Source organism: Excalfactoria chinensis, chromosome 6, assembly GCF_039878825.1.
Source record: "Excalfactoria chinensis isolate bCotChi1 chromosome 6, bCotChi1.hap2, whole genome shotgun sequence".
Classification (NCBI taxonomy): domain Eukaryota; kingdom Metazoa; phylum Chordata; class Aves; order Galliformes; family Phasianidae; genus Excalfactoria; species Excalfactoria chinensis.
Window position 1 is genome coordinate 31,196,831 of NC_092830.1, and position 23,364 is coordinate 31,220,194.

Consider the following 23,364-nt stretch of genomic DNA (forward strand, 5'->3'; position numbering starts at 1 on the left):
CTATTATGATTTAAAAAATAGTTCACTTGGATACTCTTAGTCTTCAGAAGGCTTTCATGCATGAGGCACCTAACAACTTTTGTCTAGTTAGTCTCGTGAGGGGCAGGACTAAGCATTTCAATTTCATGTCTTAGAATTCCATTCTGAAATCCTGGCTTTTTGGAGGTCAAAATGAAGTAATTTACTACTAGTGTTGCTTTAGTTGCCTCTGAAGGTGAAAAAAATCACAACCCCCCCAAAAAAACCAGACCTATTTCTAATTCTAGGTGTATTCTATGATAGTTCTAATTTTAATTTTAGCTGCTGGAAAATAGCCTTATTTCAGAGGTTTAATTATATCAAATATGTTCACAATGACTTCTACTCTTGTTGTAATAGCGTTATTTACATCTTGAAATTAAAGCCTCCCTTTCATGGCCTTATCTGTAGGTAAAAAGAGGAACTGAAGGATGGATGAATGAATTTCTCTGCTAAATGGGAATGCTTCTTTTTGGATGTTTTACACATTAGAGACGGGAATCAACAAGGACCATGGAAAAGATCAGAAAATGTAATTTCTACAAAGTGGTATTATATACATAAATCTTCTGAAAGACAGCTACGTTTGGGATATTGTAGGCTGTAGACTTTTGTGTAATCCATTACCCATGCTGATATAAACCTTTGATTTGTGGGTTAAAACCTGAGGCTGAGTAACCTCATAAATATGTTAATCCAGAGTAATCAAGAAAAGTGCTACTGCAAATACAAAATTTTTATTCCACAGTTCCAACAGCTTTATAGCATGCTTTTCATTTATAACAATAAACTTTGGGACATTATTCTTTTCACGTTTAAGAAAGTGCTTTGCCCTTTTCTTCACATATCACCAATGAGTGTTACATGCCTTATTTTGAGCAACATGATCTTTATGCCAAATTCAGTGTGGGTTTTGCATTTTTTAACTAAGAATTTGATTTCTAAAATGAACAGAAATTACAAAAATCTAATAATTTGGCTTATATAGCCATATTTTTTTTTATTATAATTTTTATTAGCTTTAAGACCAACCAGTGGGTTAACCAGTAGATTGTCTGACCAAACGAGATCAGTTCTATACTTACAAATAGAAATGTGTCAATTTATCAATACATTATCTTCTTTAGCAGCAAATTTTCACTGTGACATTTATTTCTACAAGTGCATGTGAGCATGAACATATGTATAAAATGGCACAGTGATCATACAAAGTTCTGCAGTTATTCAAATGGCTCAGTGTAGATATCTTTTAGGAAAGGTGAAAAAATGTCTTCTGTGAAGAAAAGTAAATATACTTTTCATGTTTATAAACTTTAGAATGTGAGAATTCTGCTTGTCTTTGGGGATATAATTAATGTGTACTAATAAATCTCCACTGAATGCCATTTGTAGAAAGAGTGATATTGGAAACTCAATCTTTTCAAGAAACAAACAGCATTTTCCTACAGTTTGTATTTCATTTCTCACATACTGCAATGCTAATATTTACTTGGCTTGTTTTGAGTAGTCCCATCTTTAATCCATGGATAATATTGAAAACTGAGTTGCTAGTGAGTTTTGCAATCTTATATTTCTTATTTTACTTTTTATTATAAAATCAAGGTTTACAATTTGGTGAGCTGAAACTTGTACAATCAGCTAGTTCATTCTCCATAAAATAAGACTTCATTTGTACATCTTGTAGAAATGAGACTGCTATTAACCTCTTTAAAAGTAGGAGGTAATTCAGTGCTTATTTTGACTTAAAACTCAGATAATTTTAAAATATATCTGTTGTGGTACAGCTGTTTAGATTTCATTGCGGGATAACAGTAAAAGTGAAATCCTGTCATTCGTTATGTTTTCTAATTTCGTCTGATTTCTCTGCATTTTATTTTGAATAATCTGAGTAAACAAATTATATATTGATAAATAATAAGAGGTCTATTATTCTAAGCCATCAAGAAAGCTCTGTAAATTGAACTCATTTGAATGGTGTGCCTTTTAGTAGAGCCAATACAAAGTTATTAACTGCCTACAAGATTAGTGAAATAGAATGTTTTGGTGCTTGTGTGTCGTTCCACAACATCCAGTGCCGCTAGCTTAGATTGGAAGAACAGGACATATGGATTTAACAGTTGTCTGCAGTCGTATCCTGAAGCTGTCAGTTTTCTCCTGTAGGCTGTAAGGATTGTTGTTGTGGGGATTTAAGTTGTATTTCAAGCAGAGGCACATTGTAATAGACACATGAATGACTGCCTAAGTGTGGCATTTCGTGAGATATTTTCTTTTCCACAGAATTATCTTTCCCCCTTAATTTGCATGCATTTTCCACAGGTTGCCTCTGCTGAGTTTGTAAGCTTTTCCATTTATAAAAGACAACTTGATTCTGCGTCAACTTCTGTGGATTGTATAAACAAAGGAACATGATAAATTCTTATGGAGTTCTGGGTACTCACGTGCTGTATGCTGGAACAGTGCTGAGGTGCACACACTGCCACAGGATTCTCCTCCTCAAGGGTGGGTGAATAGGAGATATGGGGTGACTGTGGTGCAGGTGAAGAGGCTTGGTAGGCATTTGATTTAGTTGCCCTTAGATAAACTGTTGCCCTGATTTGGCCAGCTAAGAAGCAGTGGTTTGGTGGCATTTCTGTGCCCTGTATGATCAGCCTGTGCTGCAGTGGCTGAGATCTTATGACTGGTGTGTACTAGTGTGTTGGCAGACAGCATTACAAGGCTAACTATTCCCTGCCACTGTAGGTTTGACTCCATGATTCTGACTTCATCATCCAGAAAGCTTTTGTCTGATCATTTACACAAATTCTTCAAAGCATATATTTTCAAATTACCTTCCAGTCTCATGAGTAAGTACAGAACTCTGACTTAAAAATTGGTAGCCAGTTGGTATGTTCTCAGACATAAGGGCTCAAAAAAAATTCCAAATCTCTTCATTAACTCCCTACCTAGCCACCATTTGGCGCAGTAATACGACAGGAGTGTGCTGGCATTACTATCTTTTGTAGGTTCTTTTCATAAGAGGAAAGATAGCACTTCAGTTTTGCTTTATTAAATTAATATTACTATTTTTAATGCAATATTTTATCAAATAATTTTTCCTCAGAAATGTACCACTTTTTGAGGAATGAATTTAATCTGTATGGGCAACTGGCTTGTGTAGAAAAGTCAAGCACATGTAAACTTGGGGATTTTATATGTTTATTTTTTGAATGACTAAATATAATTAAGAGTTTTCACTTATTATGGTACTCTAGAGCAATTCTAGTCTATAATTTGTTAGAATCTAATTATTTATATTGGCCAAAATCATCACTGTGTTCATTCAGTTTTGCTTGAAGATTCCTTTACTCCACTCTCTCTAATTCCATATTTAATTAATTTTCCTTTTAAACAAGTCTAGGCTTTAAAAAAAAAAAGTAAAAAAAAAAAAAAAAAAAAAGTTCTGATGAAGTTGTCTAGAAACTTTGCAGTCTCACTCAGTTTGTGGAGAATTCAATCCTGCAAAGATTTTTATGTCTAAAATCACTTTCTGGTGGTGTGGGTATTAGAGATGTCAGTGACTTTCTTTACTATTTAATTTTGAGACCTGTCACTTCTCCTTTGTCCGTGCCTTTTAATTTTCTTTCAGTTTCTCATTGACTTTAATACTCAATGATTCAATTTCTCAATAATGGCTATATTAGTCATTTTAAAGTTATTTTTTACATACTGACTAAAACAATAAATTAAATAAAATAAATTAGATAGCAGTTCCCCTCTCCCAGTTTTTCCCCTTCACTAATTCCAGGTTATTAACTGAGGTTTTCACTGTGTGGTATGCATTTGAACATGTGTGTACATGTGCACATGATTAAAGATAACAGTAAAATAACAGTGTGTGCATATTGATTTTAATAGGCAAAGTACAAGTTAGGAAAAAAATCCAACAGTAAAAACCTACTTTAAGAATGTCATTCTCACTTGAATACAAACCTAGATTGTCTTTCAACCTCTCATCATTCTGAGTAGTGGAAATAATACCCTGTAATTATTACATTATTAGAGAAAGAAAGGGGTGGATATTTGGTTAATCTGATGTATGCCACTGTGAGAGACAGGACTTCAGCATGCAGAACTAATCTCCAGGAGCTGCTTATCAAATCTTGATATGAAGGCTGTGATTTTGAGTCTGATTTTCTTGAAGTTATCTTTCATTCTCTGTGTTATCAATATAAAAGTTTTACTACTATTAATTCTTGTGAACTGAGAGGACTATTGAAATTGGACTAAATTCTTTACGCAGCAGAAAGCAGTAGGATTCTGCCAGAAGGCACTTAGCTCCATACTGCTTCTCTGATCACTTCATCCCAGCAAGAGGGAATATTTCTTTTCTTTCTATTTTAGCATTGGACTGTTTTGAAGAAATAGCCAACCAGAAACTCTGTAAGAGTTTTTATCTCACCTGACATTACTTATATCCTAAGTCTGACATAAGATCATAGTCACAGACTCCCCATGTTGTTAGTAGAAAGAAAGGGCAGCTCTGTAGGGTAATTTGTCCCACATTATGTTGGTCCATCTATTTTGGACTTGCTCATCAATCCTAAACCTTCCTGTCTCCATTGATTCCTATAGATGAGCTGGATAATTTTCACTAGATTCAAATTCCCTATGTCAAAATTCAGAGTTGTTTCTTTCAAACTGTATTTTCTATTTTTAGGAAAGGCAGTATATATTATGAATGTGTCGATCTTTCACCTCCACATGGAAGTGTTTGATGTCTTCCTAAATTAAACTGATGTAACTCAGATTCACTGGTGGCAAATCTATGCTTTTCTTGCTGTATTCTTTTGGATATTTTTTTTTTTCTAGAGGAAAAGAACAAAACATAGTTAGATACTACAGGATAATGTTTTTACAAGTGGTCTATAGTTTTCCCTTTGGCTTTCTTTTGCTAGATTGGTTTCCTATGAATTGCAGACACAGACTCTTTTTCATACTAAAATACAAAATTCTATGTCCAGGCTTACTGTTTCCATATAAAAGATGTCCCCAAGTTAGACTTTTAAAATTGTCTCATTTTTATGGTGGAACAGATCTTGACCTATTGTTCTGTTGAAGTATTATTTCTGTATGGCAAGTAAAAATAGCCAAGGTGAAATGACATGAAGGAGCAGGGGAAAAAAAAATCTACTCCTTCAGATACTAACCTTTGGAGCCTGGAAAAATCCCTGTGTTCAAAAGTTTTTCCTGCTTTAGCAGATATCTTATATATTATTATCCAGGTTAAAGTGTATTTCCCATATTGTGTAAGTAGTAGTATTGTGTAAGATTTATAAAGATTTAGAAATAGCACCCAGTGAAATGTTTCTTGTAATACATCCTTCTATACAGTGCTCTCTGAAATAGTCATCCAGTTAAAAATCTGTGTAGAAATATTGGTAGAGAAAACATCTACTAATATTTCTAAAGTTAAAATGGCAAGGTGAGGCTTGGATATATAAGTTGGATTCTTTTCATAAGCCAGCTGGGTAACTAGAAGAGTTAGACGTTCAGATACACGAGTCCTTCATGTCTCATACAGAAGCTCTAGACTTCAAAGCTAAATCCAAGTTGAAAGCAATTGCTCAGAGTTTAATTATAGAGAATTTTTCATAAAATAGTTTCAGTAGCTCTTACTTCTTGATACTGATCCTCACAACTCCTTCACAAAATGAAACTTGAGACTAGGATGCAAGAAGGTTTGGATTCTGAAGTACCAGTTTTAGGCATGTAATAATTGCACACACCTTTTCATGTTTCACTGGTTATAAACTCTCCATCTCTCTTTTTCTTTCACGACTTCCCGACCTTATCAACTCTTTCTCTTCTCTTATCCATCCCTTCTCTTCCACCCAAAAATTGCATTATGTGATCTAATGTACACAATTAAGTTGAGCAATCTTCCTAACCTCTACTTTGCTTTCAAGTTACCTATACTGTGCTACTAAAAGAACTTGCATACTCAAGAACTTGACTCATTATTATCTTGTGAAAAATATATTGATGCATATAGCTTTGTCTTACTATGTGTAGATAATCATAGCTGGAGCTTCATTACAATTAGAATGTCTTGAACTACTCAGGAAAAAAATTGTAAATTCCTTGTAAATTCCTTAAGTTTGAAATCCACTAATTGTAAGACATCTTTTATTTTTTGTGGAGCTAAATCTCTGTAATAATTCTCTTAACATAGAAAGAAAGAAGGAAAAAAAGGAAAGTTCAGAAAATGTCTAGGGTTGGTTGTTTTGTTTTGTTTTGTTTTTTCTTTTTGCTTTCTGTTTTTTGGGGTTTTTTGAAACATTTGTTTCAATTCACACTTGAACACAACCTCTTAACTTAACTAAATCTATTTGTTCTCTTGCTGGCCTAAAACTCTGTCCTTTACTGCTATGAATGTTCACAGGCTGTGAAGGGGAATCCAAATTAATTGGTATAATTGTTAGTCATCATCAGATCTCAGATGCCTGAAGACATCTAAAAAGCCACACATGACCAGGCCAGGAAAAGAGTTAGATCACTTTGTGCAATTCAAAGAATACAGAAGGTTATGTATAGTATCAGTTTGGTATTTACACGTTATGAAATGCTGAATAACTCAGGGACTTAGGGATATTTGCAGATATGACTTCAATATTAAGTGCGGTCCTTAACATCTGTGATAAGTAATTATAATAACAATTATGGGCTCTATTCCATGCAAGTGTGGGTATGTGACTGTGTGTATATGGTGTCTTAAAGATAATTATTAAATCTTCATAAGAAATTACAGTGAAGGGCTGGACTAATGCATGTTCATGTGAGGTAGTAGAAGTGGTGCCAAAAGAATATTTGTTGCCTTGTCTTTAATTTGCTTTGAAATACTTTTCTTTATTAAGCACAAGATTAATCTGTTTTTCTTTTAAAATTAACATTCATTTTTATATTATGCAATTAAAATATTTTAAATGTATTAATTTTAAGTAAAAAAAAAAAAAAGCTTTTTTTTTTTCATTTCTGAAAACACATTTTAGTATTTTAATTAAAATGGAAAATGGTGATAGTTGAAAAATAGTTAACTATAAAGAAGATGGTTTACATCAACATGATTTGTTAGTACTGTCTGTGTTGTTTTCAATTTTTATAACAAGCAAGAGTTACAAGGGTAATTTCTATTAGCATTGCTTCAATAGAAAGACTATATTTCATTGTGCATATTTTGATTCTGACAAAGACATGGGAGTTAGTTACTCATCTCACTTTATGGCGAATGCAGGTGTGTGCACACCAAACTGCAATTACTGTTGAAGCTGATCATCCGTGGAGCCATAAAGCCCCAGCCTAAAAAGAAAATGGCTCTGAAAATGTTGTAATTTACTTCTATTTTATTTGCAGATTGCCTTCTCACAGCACAATACTATCATGGATCTGGTGCAGTTCTTTGTCACCTTCTTCAGGTAAATTGCTTTTTCTGTTTTCTGACTGAAATTGCACTGATTCTGTTCCATCAAACAAACACCTTTCCAAGCTCTTTAATCTCAAGAAATGCACTGACTAATTTGCACTGATGGAGAATCAAGGGCATGAAACTGCATGGGCTGGGACTGTTGGCATTGTTCATATACTCAGTGGTGCAGTGTTCACACACATCTGGCCTATCTTTATGAAGTAGTTCAAATCACAGTGATTAAGAGAAGCCAGCTTTATTTGACTCCAGTAATGTGTGTGTGTGATTTTTTGAGACCTGTTTTACTGAATAATTAAAAATGATGGTTCTGTTCAATGTTTATGAAAGTTGCATTTTAATAAAAGGCCCTAAATCACTGTTAATGCCTTCATGAGTTGGAGGTGAATTGTGGAAGTCACAAAGTAATGATGGAGCACTAGTTGTGGCAGCAGTGCAGGAACTGGCTTCATCTGCAGCTGAACAGCTATTCTGGGATCTGAACAAAACTCGACTGAAACTTCTTATAGGTTGAATGTATTCCTCAGTAACCACAGTGTGTATGTAAAATGCAGAGACTGACAGTCCACTGTGTTCATCAAGCTTGTGATGCTGAAGAGTGCTCTGGTGTCTGTAGATGCAGGCAACATGTCTACGAGCATTCAAGCTCTCCTATATATCCAAGAGGTAGAGTAGAAATAAAAAAGCTTGTATCAGAGTCACACTTTGCAAAGTAGATCTGGGAAAGGATGGAAAATATCTAGGGAGCTTGAGCTGCTGCAAATGGGTGCCATAATGACATAAAAAGTTAGTAGCACTGTGTTCCCAATTTAACTAATTCTGCCTGGGAGATGAGCCTGGATGTGCAGTTTGGCTAACTGGCTCTTTTCTTTATTTCATGAGTATTTATTTGGTTGTTTTTTGTCTGTAGTTTTTTTTCTTCTGCGGTTAGAATGAAAGATTTCCATTGTAGACACCACTACATATTCCAGTAAATTTTAAACTGGATGTTCTTTTCCCAGGAACAGTAGTCTTAACTACCTGCAGAATATTTATGATATAAACATTTACCAAGGACTAGCAATTAGCAATTAATTGTTTCTTGTTCTTGTTATTTGTTTGCTTGTTTGTTTTCACACTAATGTATAGAGTTATACTAAGGGAAGCTATAACACTGTTGTTTACAGTGGTTGAGCCTTCGTACTAAAATTCTGCTTCAAGAATTTTCAGCCTAGCAATACAGTATATGTAGACATATGTGTGTATATATATATTTTTTTTTTAACTGGATAGTTAAATGGAGTATGTTAAAATACTGACAAATTATGTTGGTAATATTAATACCTACAACACACTGAGCAGGATTATTGAAACAGCAAATGACTGTGTGTAAACACAGTTCTAATGTGCTTGATTAAAAAAAAAAAAAAAAAAAAGAGCTTTAACCATCCTCACTAAACAAACATTTATCAAGGACTTTCTTCCATCTATTACTATTATGTTGTATTTCTGAGCACATAACCCTATTCACATTGGCTGCCTAGGTAAACCAGGAAGTAGGTTTATGTGATAATGACCTTTTTAACAATCATTCATAAGTAGAGCTTAAAACTCCTCCTTTATAGGGTGAGGGTTCCAAAGTAAAAGAAGATTAAATATGTGTATGCGTTTTATTCCTCCAGTCAAAAACATCAAAATAAGGAGAATTTTTTGAATTTTCAATATGTATGAACAATATAAAAAGTATTATTTTTATAAGGAATTTATTTTAAACTAAAAGTGGGAATGGAAATAAATTTAATTTTTCTTTTTATACTGGGATGTATCATTGTACCTACGGTCTTAGTGACCTCTTCTCTAAAAGCAGAATTGCAATCAGATATCTAAGAGCAGCACATTCATAATAGGCCTATAGAGACTGTAGCATTTGTGTTGCTCTAGTCAATGCTTTTTAGCTTATACTGTGAAGAATTTTAGCTGTTGCACCATTTGAGAAGTTAGATTTGTTTCCACCTGCTTTGAAGCAGTAAAAATCTCATTAGAAAATTTCACAGGCAGTGTGTGGGAATGATCTCCTTTCTTATATTGAAGAAATTCCATCCCCACTGTTATAGAAAGTCAATTCCAATATTACATTGAATAATAAACATTCAGTAACCTAAAATCTGTTATTTTCAAATACATTACAAATACAGTTGGAAGGTCCCTTCCAACTCGCACGATACTGTGATACTGTGTAAATTATGATCTAGTTTTCAATGTTCGCAAATCTCTATGTCTTTAGATTTTAAATCTTTAGATCTTCAGAGTGTCTTTAACTTCTGAAAATGTTATTTTGTCTTTAATTTCTTTGTACGTATAAAACTTATAATGGCCAATATTTGTTAATTTTAATGATATATTTTTTCCTCAGTTAATTCAGAATTGAAAGCCCAGACATTCCTGAATTCTAAAGCTGCTCTGAGTGAGATGGTAATTAAAAATTTAACGCAGTGCTCATCCATTTCTTGGAAACTTTTTTCGTATCAAGAATCTGAGAAGTGTTGTAAAAAATTAATTTCTTTTTCACATAATGCTGCAAGTAGGAAATTAATACAGATCAAGTTTAGTTATTCGTATTGTTGTGATAGGCAATGATATTCATCTGCTACAGTCATTACTATTTTCATATGACATATTTCAAATACAAAATATCAACCACTAATTAATTAATCAGGCTTTTCTCTGAGTATGCATCTTCTTTATGCTCTCAGAATAGTTCCTTCCTTTGTCTCCGATTCAACTCTTGGGTTGGAGCTGCCAGCTGATACTCGCATTTTAGTTGTATTCAGATTATCCCTGCTTACTATTATGGATTAGCAAACATAGGTTGTTTACTAATCAGTGGAGTGTTATTAAGAAATATGGAACCAAGATTTCCTTGCATGTTTATTAGATATTCTGTGAAAGCTATGGCCACTTGAGATCAGGTATATGTTGTTGACAGATCTTTCTGTGCACTTTAGAAATGAGAGAGAGCAGCATTCAAAATAAGCCTTTTTCTATGATATGATGAAGTCTTGTAGCGATACAGCTATAACTGAGGAGCCAGATGTATCATGCCCTTCTGTATGACTGTTTGTAACAACCCAAGGCAGTTCTTTTTATTAAGTTTCACTCAGCTGGACTGGATGGATGCACTAACACTGATTATGTAAAATTTCCTGAGAACTTCTATACCCAAATGGGCCATTCTTGGTTATAATTTCCAATAGGTGGATTCGTTCTCTTTACTAGCATGCTGTAGTGAGTTGTGGTTTTGTTTTAATTAAAAGTTAGGATGATAGATTAATTCTGGATATAGCATGCTTAGTTTCATGAGGTTGCCATGAAAACAAAGCGCAGTCTTTACATCACATCCACCATGGCTGGATTCTCTGAAAATGCAGAAGTCTTATAAATCAGAATTAGAATATCTTCTGGTAACATGAAAATCAAGTTATCTTAACAAAAATGGATTTTTTATTTGAGGCTAGAATAAAATTGATTTTTACTTAGTGATGCATTAAACATTTACTTAGAAACTAAAAGTCTTGCTTCCACTGGGACAAACAGTTCTGTACTGCAGTGGCCAATTTAAGTTCTTGTTGAACATGTTCGATTTTGAACTGTGGAATGTAGCTGTATTTTCTGTTATGTGCATCACCAGGAAGCTTTGTTATCACTGTAGAGTTATCTGATGTATTCATATTTCCTGAGGAAGCGGCCTCTTGTTATTAGCCTGCAGGCAAAAGAGATTCCCCAGTACCACTGAATTGGTTGCTTGCTCGACAAAACATCAGATGAGTTATTTAATTCCCCAGTGAATAGAACTGTTTTCCATTACTTTATTCTTATTTTGCTTCTTTGTTTATCATCCTTTTCAGTCAGTTGGAAGTTCATGTAAATATGCTAGAGTTTGCAGTGTTTTTATTTTGTCATATTGTGTTCCTCAAAGTACAAAATATTTGTTCAGCTTTAAATCTGGAGGTGGCCTATGCACTTTCTTGATATGTAGTGGATTTGAGGTTTGCCTTCCTTCACTTACATGTATGAAAATTTCCCTTTTCTGTCCTGATGTATGTGTCAAGCACAGTGTAGGTTCGCCGTTTGTTGTTCCTGGTGAAGTGCTGAATCCTAAGTTCTGCTCAGTTCAAAGGATCTAGAAATACATTCTGTAATTGATTAGCTGCAGGAGGAATCAAAAATAGATTTAAAATTCTACCCTTTGTGAGTTGCATTTTTCTCCTGTGACTGAATGAAATATTAAGTGCTGATCACAGTTGAATTTGATGAAGGGTATGAAGGAAGTATTGTCTAGGATGGAACAGATATATATATATTTATGTATATATATGTGTGTGTGTGTGTATATATATCTGTTCCATGATATATGGAACTTTATGTATAAAGTTATGAGATAGGATGTTTCATATATATATCCTATCTCATAACTTTATACATAATGTTCCATGTCTCATATGATGTGTTCATTTTTATTCCCTGGCCGTACGATCTTGAATTTAGTTGCAACATCATATTAGCGTCCAAATTATGTTTGGTTGGTGGTAACAGGAATTGAAAGATTTGTTTTTTTCTAATAAATAAATAAATAAATAATAAATAAATAAAAGAAAATGTTAATCCTGAATAGTGCTGTTCAGTGTGTACAGTGCTAAGGTCTAGCAGTCAAAAAAAAAAACATTTTTGCTATTCTATAATCTAAATGGAAGCAAAGCTGCTGCTTATATAGTAGTGTTCATACCGATGATCTCTAAAGATGGCACCTATAAGATACTTTCTGCAGGTGTTTTGGGATGTATGCACTTTGTTTTGACGACTGAGTCAAGTGTTCACCCATTGCATTATGAGTGTGTCTAGTTGAAGTAGTAGTGAGAAACATTATTGAAGGCTTTCTTGAAATCCAGAAAGATTACATCAACTGGCTTCACTTGGTCAACTGGGTGGTCAAATAAGGAGTGAGACTCAATGATCCTTACTGGTCCCTTGGGGAATTCTATGATTCTAAATAATTAAAGAAAATGGAAAATAAAAAGTAGAGGTTTTTCTTCAAGCAATAATGTCATTGTCCACTTCTAAAGCACTCTGCCAGTTTGTCTTTGCAAATTCAGTCAGTATGGCTTGCTGTTAAATGAGTGACACTGAAGAAATGAGACATCTGCTTAGGGCAGTGGAGGAGTACTGAGAGTCCTTGTGTTCAGTTCTAGTAAAACACAGAGGGGAAAGATAGCACTAGACTAGATGTAATGGTGTTATTTACATAGTTCTTAAAATATTAAATCTAATTATTATTTTTGAAAGGAGAAATCTGAATTCAAAAGGCATTTATGGAACAGGCTTCTTAATTGGAATATTAATAAAATAATATCCCAGTGAAATTTTCATGTAACAAATGGAACATTTGGTGCAGAAGATGTTGTTATAAAAATAAGTGTGTGCGTGTATATTTGGGAGTTGGGCTGTGTGTTAAAAAGATGCAAGAGTATGGCAGTTATGCAGTGGACTCCAAAAGCTGCACTAAACAATTGAAAGAACAGTAGAATTTCATTAAGAGGCAGTTATATCATTTGTTTATACATTAAAACTGGGATTTAGTCTGTATCTATGGCTTAATTATATTCTTTATAATATTTAAGCTCTTTGCAGTTTCAAAGTTAATTTCCTGCTCTTATGTATCTTGAATCATTTCAGCCAAACTTCTGAATATCAAATCCAAGCACACTATAGTTTTGAGTTCTTAATATATTATGACTAGAAAACAATGATGATGGTTCTTTGCTCTAGAAATCAGAGAATCCTTATAATGTCTTCAGAAAAACTTCTTTATAAGGAGGATTTTAATAGGGAGTGTTGTGACTTTAGACTTTCAGGTTCAAAAGTATTTGCTTCTCTGGAAAAGGAAGTAGAAATAGCATATAATGAAGGGAAAAGTCATTCAGCAAAGTACTAAACATTTTAATTATATTTGCTTTTAGTATGCTAAACAATGCTGCCATTAAACAGCCATGACCTGGTGGCTCTCTAGTTACATATTTCTATGATTTAATGTCAAAGTATAAAAGCCAGGCAAGAGAAACAGCATAGAGAAAGAAAAGAATGAGGGGAAAGCATTAAGGATTATGTTGAAACAGTGTGAGTCTTTTGATCTGTGAGGCTGCTGAAATGTGGCCTTAGTTTGAAATATATTAGTTTGCACTAATAGGGCATAATTAAAATATTAAAATGAGGTGGAGTATCATTCCTTAACTTAAAAATGTGGATAATTATTATAAATGAGCAAAATCAAAAGCTGAAGTGAAAACTCATCTATTTTTAAGTATAAACAATATATTTCATTATATATTCTTTGTGAAAGTTACTGTAGAAAATATTAAATTCTGTATTTCATAATGTGTCTGGAAGTTTAATGGAAATAGATTTTACTTTTTCCCATTTTTGATCTTTGTGTGTATAAATATGCATAACAGGAAAAATATGGAGTATTTTACTCATGAAGAGCAAGCTCATAAAATTATATGAAATATGGAAGTCTTTTACATGAGTAAAAGAAACATAATCACACTTTATGGATGTGATGTTCTATTTATACTATGGAGATTAATTTCAGTTCATGTTAGATTAAACCTCTTTAATTATAAATCTTTATTTGCTGCTTCGAAGAGGTGAAAGAAGGAACTGCTGAGAGTTGAACTTCACATCTAAAACTTCATTGCAAAATATATTACAGTCCTTTTAAATTGTTCACTTCTGTTTGATTTTGTATTGGCAGAATGAAATGTGGATGTTAGTCTTCCAAGTAGCATCCTGATTTACACTATAGTCATTTTCCTTTTTAGTTGTAAATAAAGGCTGTTCACATAATTGACCAGCCATTCACATTTTATTGCAGTAGCTTCTGCTATGGCCACTGGTGTGTTTAATATGAAAAGGCAGTTTTGTGTGTGTGTGTGTGTGTTTGTGTATAGATTTAAAAACCATTTATGCATGTTAAAAAAAAAAAAAAAAAAAAGCCATATAAATATGGATTGCTCCAAAAGTAATGCCTCCTTTTTATCTACTTGGATACTACCAGAGATACAAAGAACGCAATAACACTATTTGATGATAGGGCAAATTCTCAGCTACAAAACTCTTTTTTTTTCCCGACATATTCACCAACCATTCGTTATTCGTTATACGTTTTCACCAGCAGTGAACAAGAGCCTGCATGCCTCACTCATAAGCATCCATATGCCCATCTAGACTGTGGTTTGTCTTTCACATCACTGTCACCACTGCTGAAATGCACCACCCACCCTTCACCATGCTCATAGCCATTCAGTGGATATATTCAGGAAGTGTTGATGGTTGTCTGTGGGTGCCATTTTTATCCCGCTTTAAGCAATTAGTTGATGGACTTTTGCTTCATCCATACTTCCATGTCATAATCTATTTTGTCAGACTGTGCCTCTGTTGCTGTCTGTCACACAGTTATAAAATGAAATGGTATACTGGTTGAAGGTTCAGCTTTTACTGCTATCCCACTAACGCCACCTCTGACACTATGGGCCTACTTAATAAAATAGGAGGCAATACGTTTGAAGCAGCCATCACAAAGTATGTATGTAAGTGTGTACTTATAATTGGCTAACTATTTAATAATTATTTAAATAAATAAAGGACAAAAAAAAAAAAAATCCTAAATACTTAATTTTTTTTACTATAAGTAAAAACACCCTCCAGAGATGCACTTCTTTCTTATTTACCATCAATATGAAATGTTACATTTCACTGCAATGCAAATTTCAACAAACCTCTGCTTTGTTGGGTTGCGCTCATGTCTGGGAAGATGAAAGATTGATTTTTTTTCTTTTACACTCGTTGTATATTAGGATCTAGTTTATAGGAGGGTGTGGTAGCTGTCCTTACAAAGTAGGTAATATGTATTATAGTGATGTTTCATTGATGCTGCTTACTTTAACTAATGTAAAATTAATCCAAAAAGCAGTTGATGCCATAAGTATTTCAAGCTCTGTATTGTCAGTTTTATACTCTGTAGTTAAAGTCCAAGGCTTTATTAACAACAATATCAAAGTTTTAGTTTATTGTTTTACTTAATTTTGTTCGTCCTTAGTAAATTTTGGTTACATTTTCAGCATTCTGTTTAAATGCACTTCACTAGATGTTTCTTATAGTATGTTTTTACAACACGCTGCTTTTCAGGCTTCTTTAGGGCTCATTTCTTTCATGGATTTCTTTAAACTCTTTTCTAGTACTTCAAGGGTTTTATGGCACAACATATATTGGTCCTAAGGACCTGCTCTTGGTAGTTACTTAGCAGAAAGAGTATACAGATTTTTCAGTTGTTAATTTTTTCAATTGAGTAGTTTAGTGTATGTTAAGGAGCAGTGGTTACAGCTGACTCTTAGTATGCATAAGCCTTTTTTAAACGGTGAATTAAAGTGTTTCTACTGTACTCTTGTAATGTTTGTAAACCTTAATTTAAAACATTGGTCACTAATTTTATGAACTGCATCACCGTGCAGATGCTGTTGCTGGTAATCAACCACGACACAGTAAAACAAATATAATATGGTAATGTTGTACCTGGGATGACCAGCTTAACAGAAGGACATACATGTTTCTTTTTAACTGTTACTCTGTTTTTATAAGGTTGATAGTTGTGGTTAGTGCGACATGAATTTTAGAGGCAACTCAATGTAACTTTCATGAGATGCTTCAGGTTGAGACTTATTTATGGAAATGTATGGGTTTTCAGGATTGCAACCAAAAATAGCATTTTAAGCACTGTCATTTGGATGTGAAGAATTATCCATGTAATTAGCTTTAAATGAACTTGAAAGGTATTGCGTGAATTCCACTGAGAGACAAATAAATAAATACAAATTTGCATTTAAATGATATTTGGTAATACTTGAAGTTTTACTTACCATATTATATCATTTGCTTCATATCCAGATATTTTTTCACCTCTCAGTTGAGGAAGCAAAAACTAAGGGTTTAAATCTTCTGCATGGCTTTGGGATTAGAGAGGTCACAGTTGAATGAAATTTTCCTCAGTTCCTTCTGTTTAATGGAGAAAGTGCAAGGGAGAAGTTGGAGTTCTGGAACTGTTGCTGTATTACAACAGCAGGAGCAGGAAAAATCTGATTTGAAATGGGATATAGATCCAGGCTGACAGAAGAGGAAACATTCCTGCCATATTGCTGTATGTACAGCAATAAAATGTGTTTAGGTGAAGAGAGAATGATCGTACAGCTATTAGCTGATCAGTTGCTGGAAATGGCATATTTCATTACCTGTTGCAGTCAGAGATCTTGGACCAGGAAAGGAGTTCTGTTGTGTCTTGGCTCCATGGGGTCAATATTTCTTTCCATAAGCCTGCACTGTAGTTGGCTGAAAGTTACATATCCTGCTGCATCAGCATTTAAAGTTCCTTTCCTTCTCAGTCTCCACAAATATTTTGATTTGGAACTGTGACACTTCAGTCCCAGAAAATTTTATAATTGCTGATCGTTGTAATATTGCTACTTCTAACAGTGTTTGTAAAACTCTGTGATTCAGAGCAATTTAATTGTTCAAAAAATTTATACTGCTCTCATACATATCAGACTGTTAATATTATGTTTACAGTACTTCTTGCTTCAGACAATCCTGCTGAAATCTTTGGAGTGCTTGTCATGTGTATATTAGTTAACACAAGTAAGGATGGCTGAACCTAGCACATCATAATCATAAACACAATGTTCTTGTCAAGTACAATGAGAGCAATGAATTGCTGTGACAATAATTACTATTCAAATTCGTGGTTTTAGAAAAATAATTGTTCAATTATGTTTATTTTAGAACAGCGATTGCTTCATAACATCAATTAAAATGGGCTCTATTTGCCAATAAAAAGATAGTAAATAATACTTCAGAAATGCAGCATATGTGATCTCTTAGGAAACTTCTGCAATATTAATTTTATAACATTAACTGAGAAGACTTTTTCTTTGCATTAATCTACTTTAAAAGGCTTTCTGTTATTGGATTATTATTTTTTAAAGAATGCTACTATTTTTCATTCATATTTAAAACTATCGTAGTAGGTATGAATGAAAAGCTTTTAATACCATGTAGGGCGCACTGCTAAGATTAATGTTATGGTGTGAAATGTACTTTTAGTTTTTGCTTTTAGCAAAACGGGGCATGAGTTTTGTGGATCTTAAGGGATATTTAATTGTTGTCTCAGCTCAGCAAATCCAGGTAACATTGCAACGGTTGCCTTGATGACCCATCCATTTTTTGGATGTTTCCTCCTCCGTAGGAGGAGTTGTTAAAGTAAGTGTAACTGTATACGTATGGACACTCGGTGAGACTACTACACCTGAATAACTTTATGAATGCAATCATTAGGTGCTTAATCTCCATTAATAAGCAGTGTGGACAAACAGGTCATCTGTTGAGTAAAATGATTGGCATTAAAGACCTGACATCCATACTGGACACATCTTATTTTTTGGCTAGTTGTAGCATCTCTGTGAACCCAACATCTTCTTTTTCATTACATCTTGAGCTCCAAGACTGCTTGTTCTTGCACTCCAAAGCCCAACATTGGTAACAGTGAGGGGATTCATTCAAAACCCTGCTCCTAATCCACACTAAACCACTTTGATGCACAAAGTAGGATCCAGCCAAGTTTTAATTTTAATATAATTTAAATTATATTAGGTTTAGGGTATTTTTTTTTTTAAACTATTTTTTCATCCAATGTGGGAATTTATACTCAACTACTATGCAAATTGGTGGCTTAAATAAGATCATACAAACAACAATTATTCGTGCATAGATGTTTACATATATTTTTTGGACATTTTCTTTTGCATGTTAGACAAAAGAAGAATGAGAAAAGAAATAGCAAAAGATGGAACATTTTGTTTTGTTCTCTTTATCTTCCCCTTACAGTATTGGTTCTTAAAATATTTACATGACACAATTCTTTTTACATCCCTTCAAAAGTGAGTAAATTATCTCCCCTTCTATTTATCCCAGTATTTTGAATTTGTTAAAAGATGAACTATAGGTTTCATTTTAATTTTCAGATTCCAAGCAGCAACACATCTCCTAATACCCTTTAATGTCTGTACTGGTGACTTATCTTCTTGTTTTTGTTTTTTTTACTCCCTGAGTATTTCTCACTCACAGAACACACTACCATCTCACTCCTCAGCCTCTGGAATGAATTAGCACGTCTAAAAGTGATGTCTGTAAGTTTAAATTTTTACTCTGTACATCACCAAAATGGTTGTGCAGATGGTAATTATTCCAGGCTATTTTCCCTTTCTGTGTTCAAATGAATCAGTCTCCCTTTGAAGGAAGGTCATCTGTTCAGCTTAGACCCTGCTGCTAGACCGTGTTGTTCTATTGCAGACGACTTTTGGTCTCTTTCCTCTACCATGTCAGATATAAAATAATTGCATTCAGTGCATCCTTTTTGAGTTACCCTTTATTTTAATTATTTTTTATTTTCTGATATCTAATGCTATCATGATAACTTCTGATCAGACTGTAACATAAGCCACAGTGATGAAATAGTTGTTTCCAAGCATGTATTTTTTTTTTAGTGTTTCCTTATATGTGTTCCATGTTGTTTCAAGCTATGTCACTACTTACGGGTGAGTGATTTCTCTGTTTTAGAGGCAACAGAATCCTGGTAACACTTGGGTTGCTGCAGATTTAAGTGTGTATTCAGGTGATAACTGTCTTCTTAGGTAGATTTACATTCATCAGTGCAAGCAGTTGTTCGTTCTCTCTGTAGTCCAGGACAATAGTTCATAACCAATCTGCATTGCAAAGGCGTTTATCTATTTATTATTTTCATTGTAACAGCTATGATACAGAAAATACCTCATGATAGTGCCAGAGTCTAATTCAAATTGTGCTTCCAGCTACTGTTTCTTACTATGCATTTCTGCTATAGATGAATGAGACCCTTAGTATTTACTACCCATGGAAACTCATGCACTCTGTAGGCTAGTCACCTCTAGGTCTTTTTAAAAATTGAAATAATTGGGCTTATTAATGCACTCTCAGGAAAAGATTTTCTCAACCTTTGCATATTTCTTGATTATTTTATCTATTTTTCCATGTTGTCAAACTCTTTTAAAAAGAATGTGAACAATGGAATTTTTGTAAGCAGAATTTCAGTGTCTCATCCTATATGTTTTGGGAACATCTTGTATTTTGATACATTCATCTTCCAAGTGCTGCTTATTACTGTTCACCTGGTTTTCTCAGGTTGCTTTACAGCTTTTTTGTTTTAGCATATAAGCAGCTGATTTATACTGATCTGTGAATTATGCTGGGAATGGCTTTAGTCCAAGGAGAACACATTTTCTTTACTGCTGAACAGGATCCAGAACCCTTTTCTTCACAAATACATGTTAGCAGTGATTGTGCATCTTGATGAAAAAGGTGCAGTTGACCAATTGGTACTGGCACGTTGTGATTTTTCTTGTCTTCAATACAATTAAATTTCCTTATCAGTCTTTGTCATGCATAGACATCTCAGAGCTCTAAGTATCTCTCTCATCAAAACTGACTGGATCTGATACTCAGAAGCTTGCAAATCCTTTTAGAAACATCTTTTTGTGATATTGACCGTATGCTGACAACATTCAAAATGTCAGCTGGTCAATTTTTACTTCAGTTATTTTGTGTTACATTGATGTCAATTTTGCCATAGCGTTGTGCTAACTGTGGGGAAAAAGCATGTTTCTTTTAATATACTGTATTCAAATTGGCTGTACTCCTTTATACGTGCTTAATTCCACTTAGTAGTTTTGAGATGAAGTGATGGTTACTTTTGGTGGTCTTCAAGATACAGACATGCCATGGATTTATGCACTGACATCACAGTGTTTTCTGTCTTGTTTTTTAATCCTTTTTTCCATTTCTAATCTCGCCTAACATCCTATTTGCTGTTTTGACTGTCACTAAGCATTTGCTGATATGTTCAAATGATCTTCAATGATTTCAAGGCTATTTTCTTGAGTGGTAATTGCTAATTTAGAACCTATCATGTACCTGTAGCTGGATTTTTTATTTTTTTTTCCCTTCAGTTCATTGGCACTGAATTTCATTCTCTTATTCTGTTGCCAAGTCACTCAATATTGCAAGATGCTCTGCAGTCAGGTTTAATTCTTTTGTTGTTGTTGTTTTAATTTTATTGCTTTAAATAAAAAAAGACTAATCTCCACGCAGTCTGATACCAGGTTAGTTTGAGGAAAACCTATATTCTCTATCTTTCTTCCCTTCATTAACTAGAATTTTATTCTTCTTTCTGATATATAGCGTTAAAAAAAAAACAACAAAACAACAGGAAAAGATTGCACGTGAGATTAAGTAAACATCAGACACTATCAGCACTGCAATTTTCAAATTATTTATATTACTTGTGTCTTTGAAATTCTTGCTTCTGATATTGCACATAAAGTAAAAGATGTTTTGGCTGATGACAGGAAAGTTAGGTGTGTGAACCAGCTTTGTTGTTGTACAGAGTGAAGCAGGAATTTGACTGAAGTTTTAAGACAAGAACTCTTGAGTGGTTTTTGTTTTGTTTTTTTATTTGTTTGTTCCTTTGTTTTTTCCTCTAAATTAAGAGAAGCATTTGAGAAATTTATTAAACTACAAAAAAATCTTAGGAAAGAGATCCAGTTTTTGGGGATAATGAAGCAGTAGCACAGTGCAAGGCTTTCTTAGTTTCTTGTGTCCAGTTCACCATCCTTTTCAATTTCCATGAGCTTTGACTTCATCATTCTAAACAGCTGATGCTGTTTTCCTTATTTATTTCTGTATTATTAAAAAGATTGAGATAGCTTTCCCTTACTGCATATACAGCATGCTAATTTTATAGCAACATATCAGTACTCCGATGTTACATTGCTCCTAATCCTGGTGCAGTTACTAGCTAGACTGTATGGTATATAGGAGGAAAGATTATTTATAAGCAGCTGTTGGTGTAAGCTTAAAGATTTTTGTTGCAGAAGTGGATTATTGTGGAAGTCTTTGTTCTGAATATCCCTGGGCAGCCTATACAAATTCATAGTCAACTTGTGATTGCTTTCAAAAAAGACTGAATAAAAGGGGGCAGCCAAAGATATATTTTTAAAAGTGAGAGCAATGCACCAACTGAAGCGATGTGTTAAACAAAATGGAAAAAGCTCTCTAATAATCAGTTTGTTATAACAGAAAAAGTTAAAAAAGAAAAAGTCAGTAAAATTCCTTAACTGAAAGCTTTTTGTTAAGAAATACCATGTTAGTAAAATGGTGCATCAGTTAAAATGTTCTTACTGCTTTGGTTCCTATCTGTGAAGATACACCTAGAAAGGTGATTTACAGCAATATACATTAAAGCCTAAGAGATTTCAGAATTTCCGAAGGTTTTTGAACCAGAACTTGCACTCTGTCTTCTTTTACTACAGTACACTTTTCTGTCATTGCCTTTTGGGAGGATGATTCTTAGATATGCTGGACTGTTCTGATCTATGAATCAGAACCAATCAAAACTCCAGCTTTGTTTTGTTAGGGACTCCATGCCAAGAACCAATAAAAGCACAGCACTACATTTAAAATGGTTTTACAGTGAGAGAGGCAGAATATTTATTCCTGTCCATAAAAATCTCTAAGTCACAGACTTAAAATCTGCTCAAAGGAATGCTGCTGGTTGACATTGGCCATTAAGGGGAAAGTCAAACTTTGCTTTTAGGAACAGATTCTTTAACCATTTTTTTCCTTTCAGGCTAAGAAATGTTACCCCTCTTGTAACTAAGCAGACAGACTTAAATCTCATATGTAAAACAAAAATCAAACAACAAAATAAACAAAAACAAGCTGTTAATTACATAATTGAGCAGTAGTTGAGCATACTATGTCCAAAACTCCTGTATGTATGGTACTTTCTTCTTTCAGACTTAGCCTTACTCTGTCAAACTTTCTCAAGAGTGTGCAAAGAAAGAAATGGATAAAAAGAATTTAGAAAGCTAGAAAGACCTTTAAGTGAAGTAGATGCTGAGAGAAATGCTGTATTTATTTGTATTACTTTAATCATAAAGGAAAACTTGAGTCCATAGAGTCATAGAATATTGTAAATTGGAAGGAGCCTATAATAAGCATCAAGTCCAGCTGCTGACATCAAACAGAGGCCCCCCAGAATTAGATCTTTTGTCTGAGAGTGTTGTCTGAATGTTTCTTGAGCTCTGGTAAGCTTGGTGTCATGACCACTGCCCTTGAGAACCAGCTCTTGTGCTCTGGGGCAGCAACTTTTTCTAACACCCTCATCTGATGCAGTTCCCTGCCATTCCCTTGGATCCTGCCACTGCCACCTGAGTTTTGAATTTATTTTGTTCACATTATATATTTTCTTAAACATATGGTTGTACATCTGATTCTCTGTTGCTTGCAGACCAAGGAATGACTGGATGTTTTCATTTCATTGCCTTAATAGAGACATTATACTCTAGTTACTACTAACTGGTTTCTAATAGTTTCCATATTACAGACAAGTATTGAATGTCATAAGCTGTTCATCCTAGAGATGCATCTTCTAGGTCATAACTAAATCTCTGTTTAGGGGTTTTGATGTTCCTGCATGGATAATGTATTTTGTATTTATGAACATTATTTCACTGAACTTCACTAATGCAGAGACTTTTTGGTTTATTCCATGTTAGTTAAGGAATATATTCTGAAGACTTTTGGCAAAAACAGTGTTTATTTTAATAGTTGTAGGACTGTATTAATCACAGAAACAATGCACCACAGTTGTGTTCACAGGACACACCCAGATAGAACTATCTAGTTGTTTTTTTTTTAATGAAAACTATCAA

At 33.8% G+C, this 23,364-nt stretch overlaps 1 protein-coding gene across 6 annotated transcripts in view; it reads left to right on the top strand.

Moving 5' to 3' along the window:
- Positions 1-23,364, top strand: part of ATRNL1 (attractin like 1) — a 403,630-nt gene that overhangs the window by 185,394 nt on the left and 194,872 nt on the right. For 5 of the 6 annotated variants that reach the window (XR_011904014.1, XR_011904015.1, XM_072339810.1 and 2 more), the window contains exon 25: positions 7,408-7,469. The exons of the other annotated variant lie outside the window; for it this stretch is intronic. Coding sequence is in view for 3 of the 5 variants with exons in the window: in XM_072339810.1 (XP_072195911.1) it covers positions 7,408-7,469 (62 nt within the window). In the remaining 2 variants the exon portion in view is untranslated. The remainder of the gene's footprint in view (positions 1-7,407; positions 7,470-23,364) is intronic. 6 annotated transcript variants of the gene reach the window in all.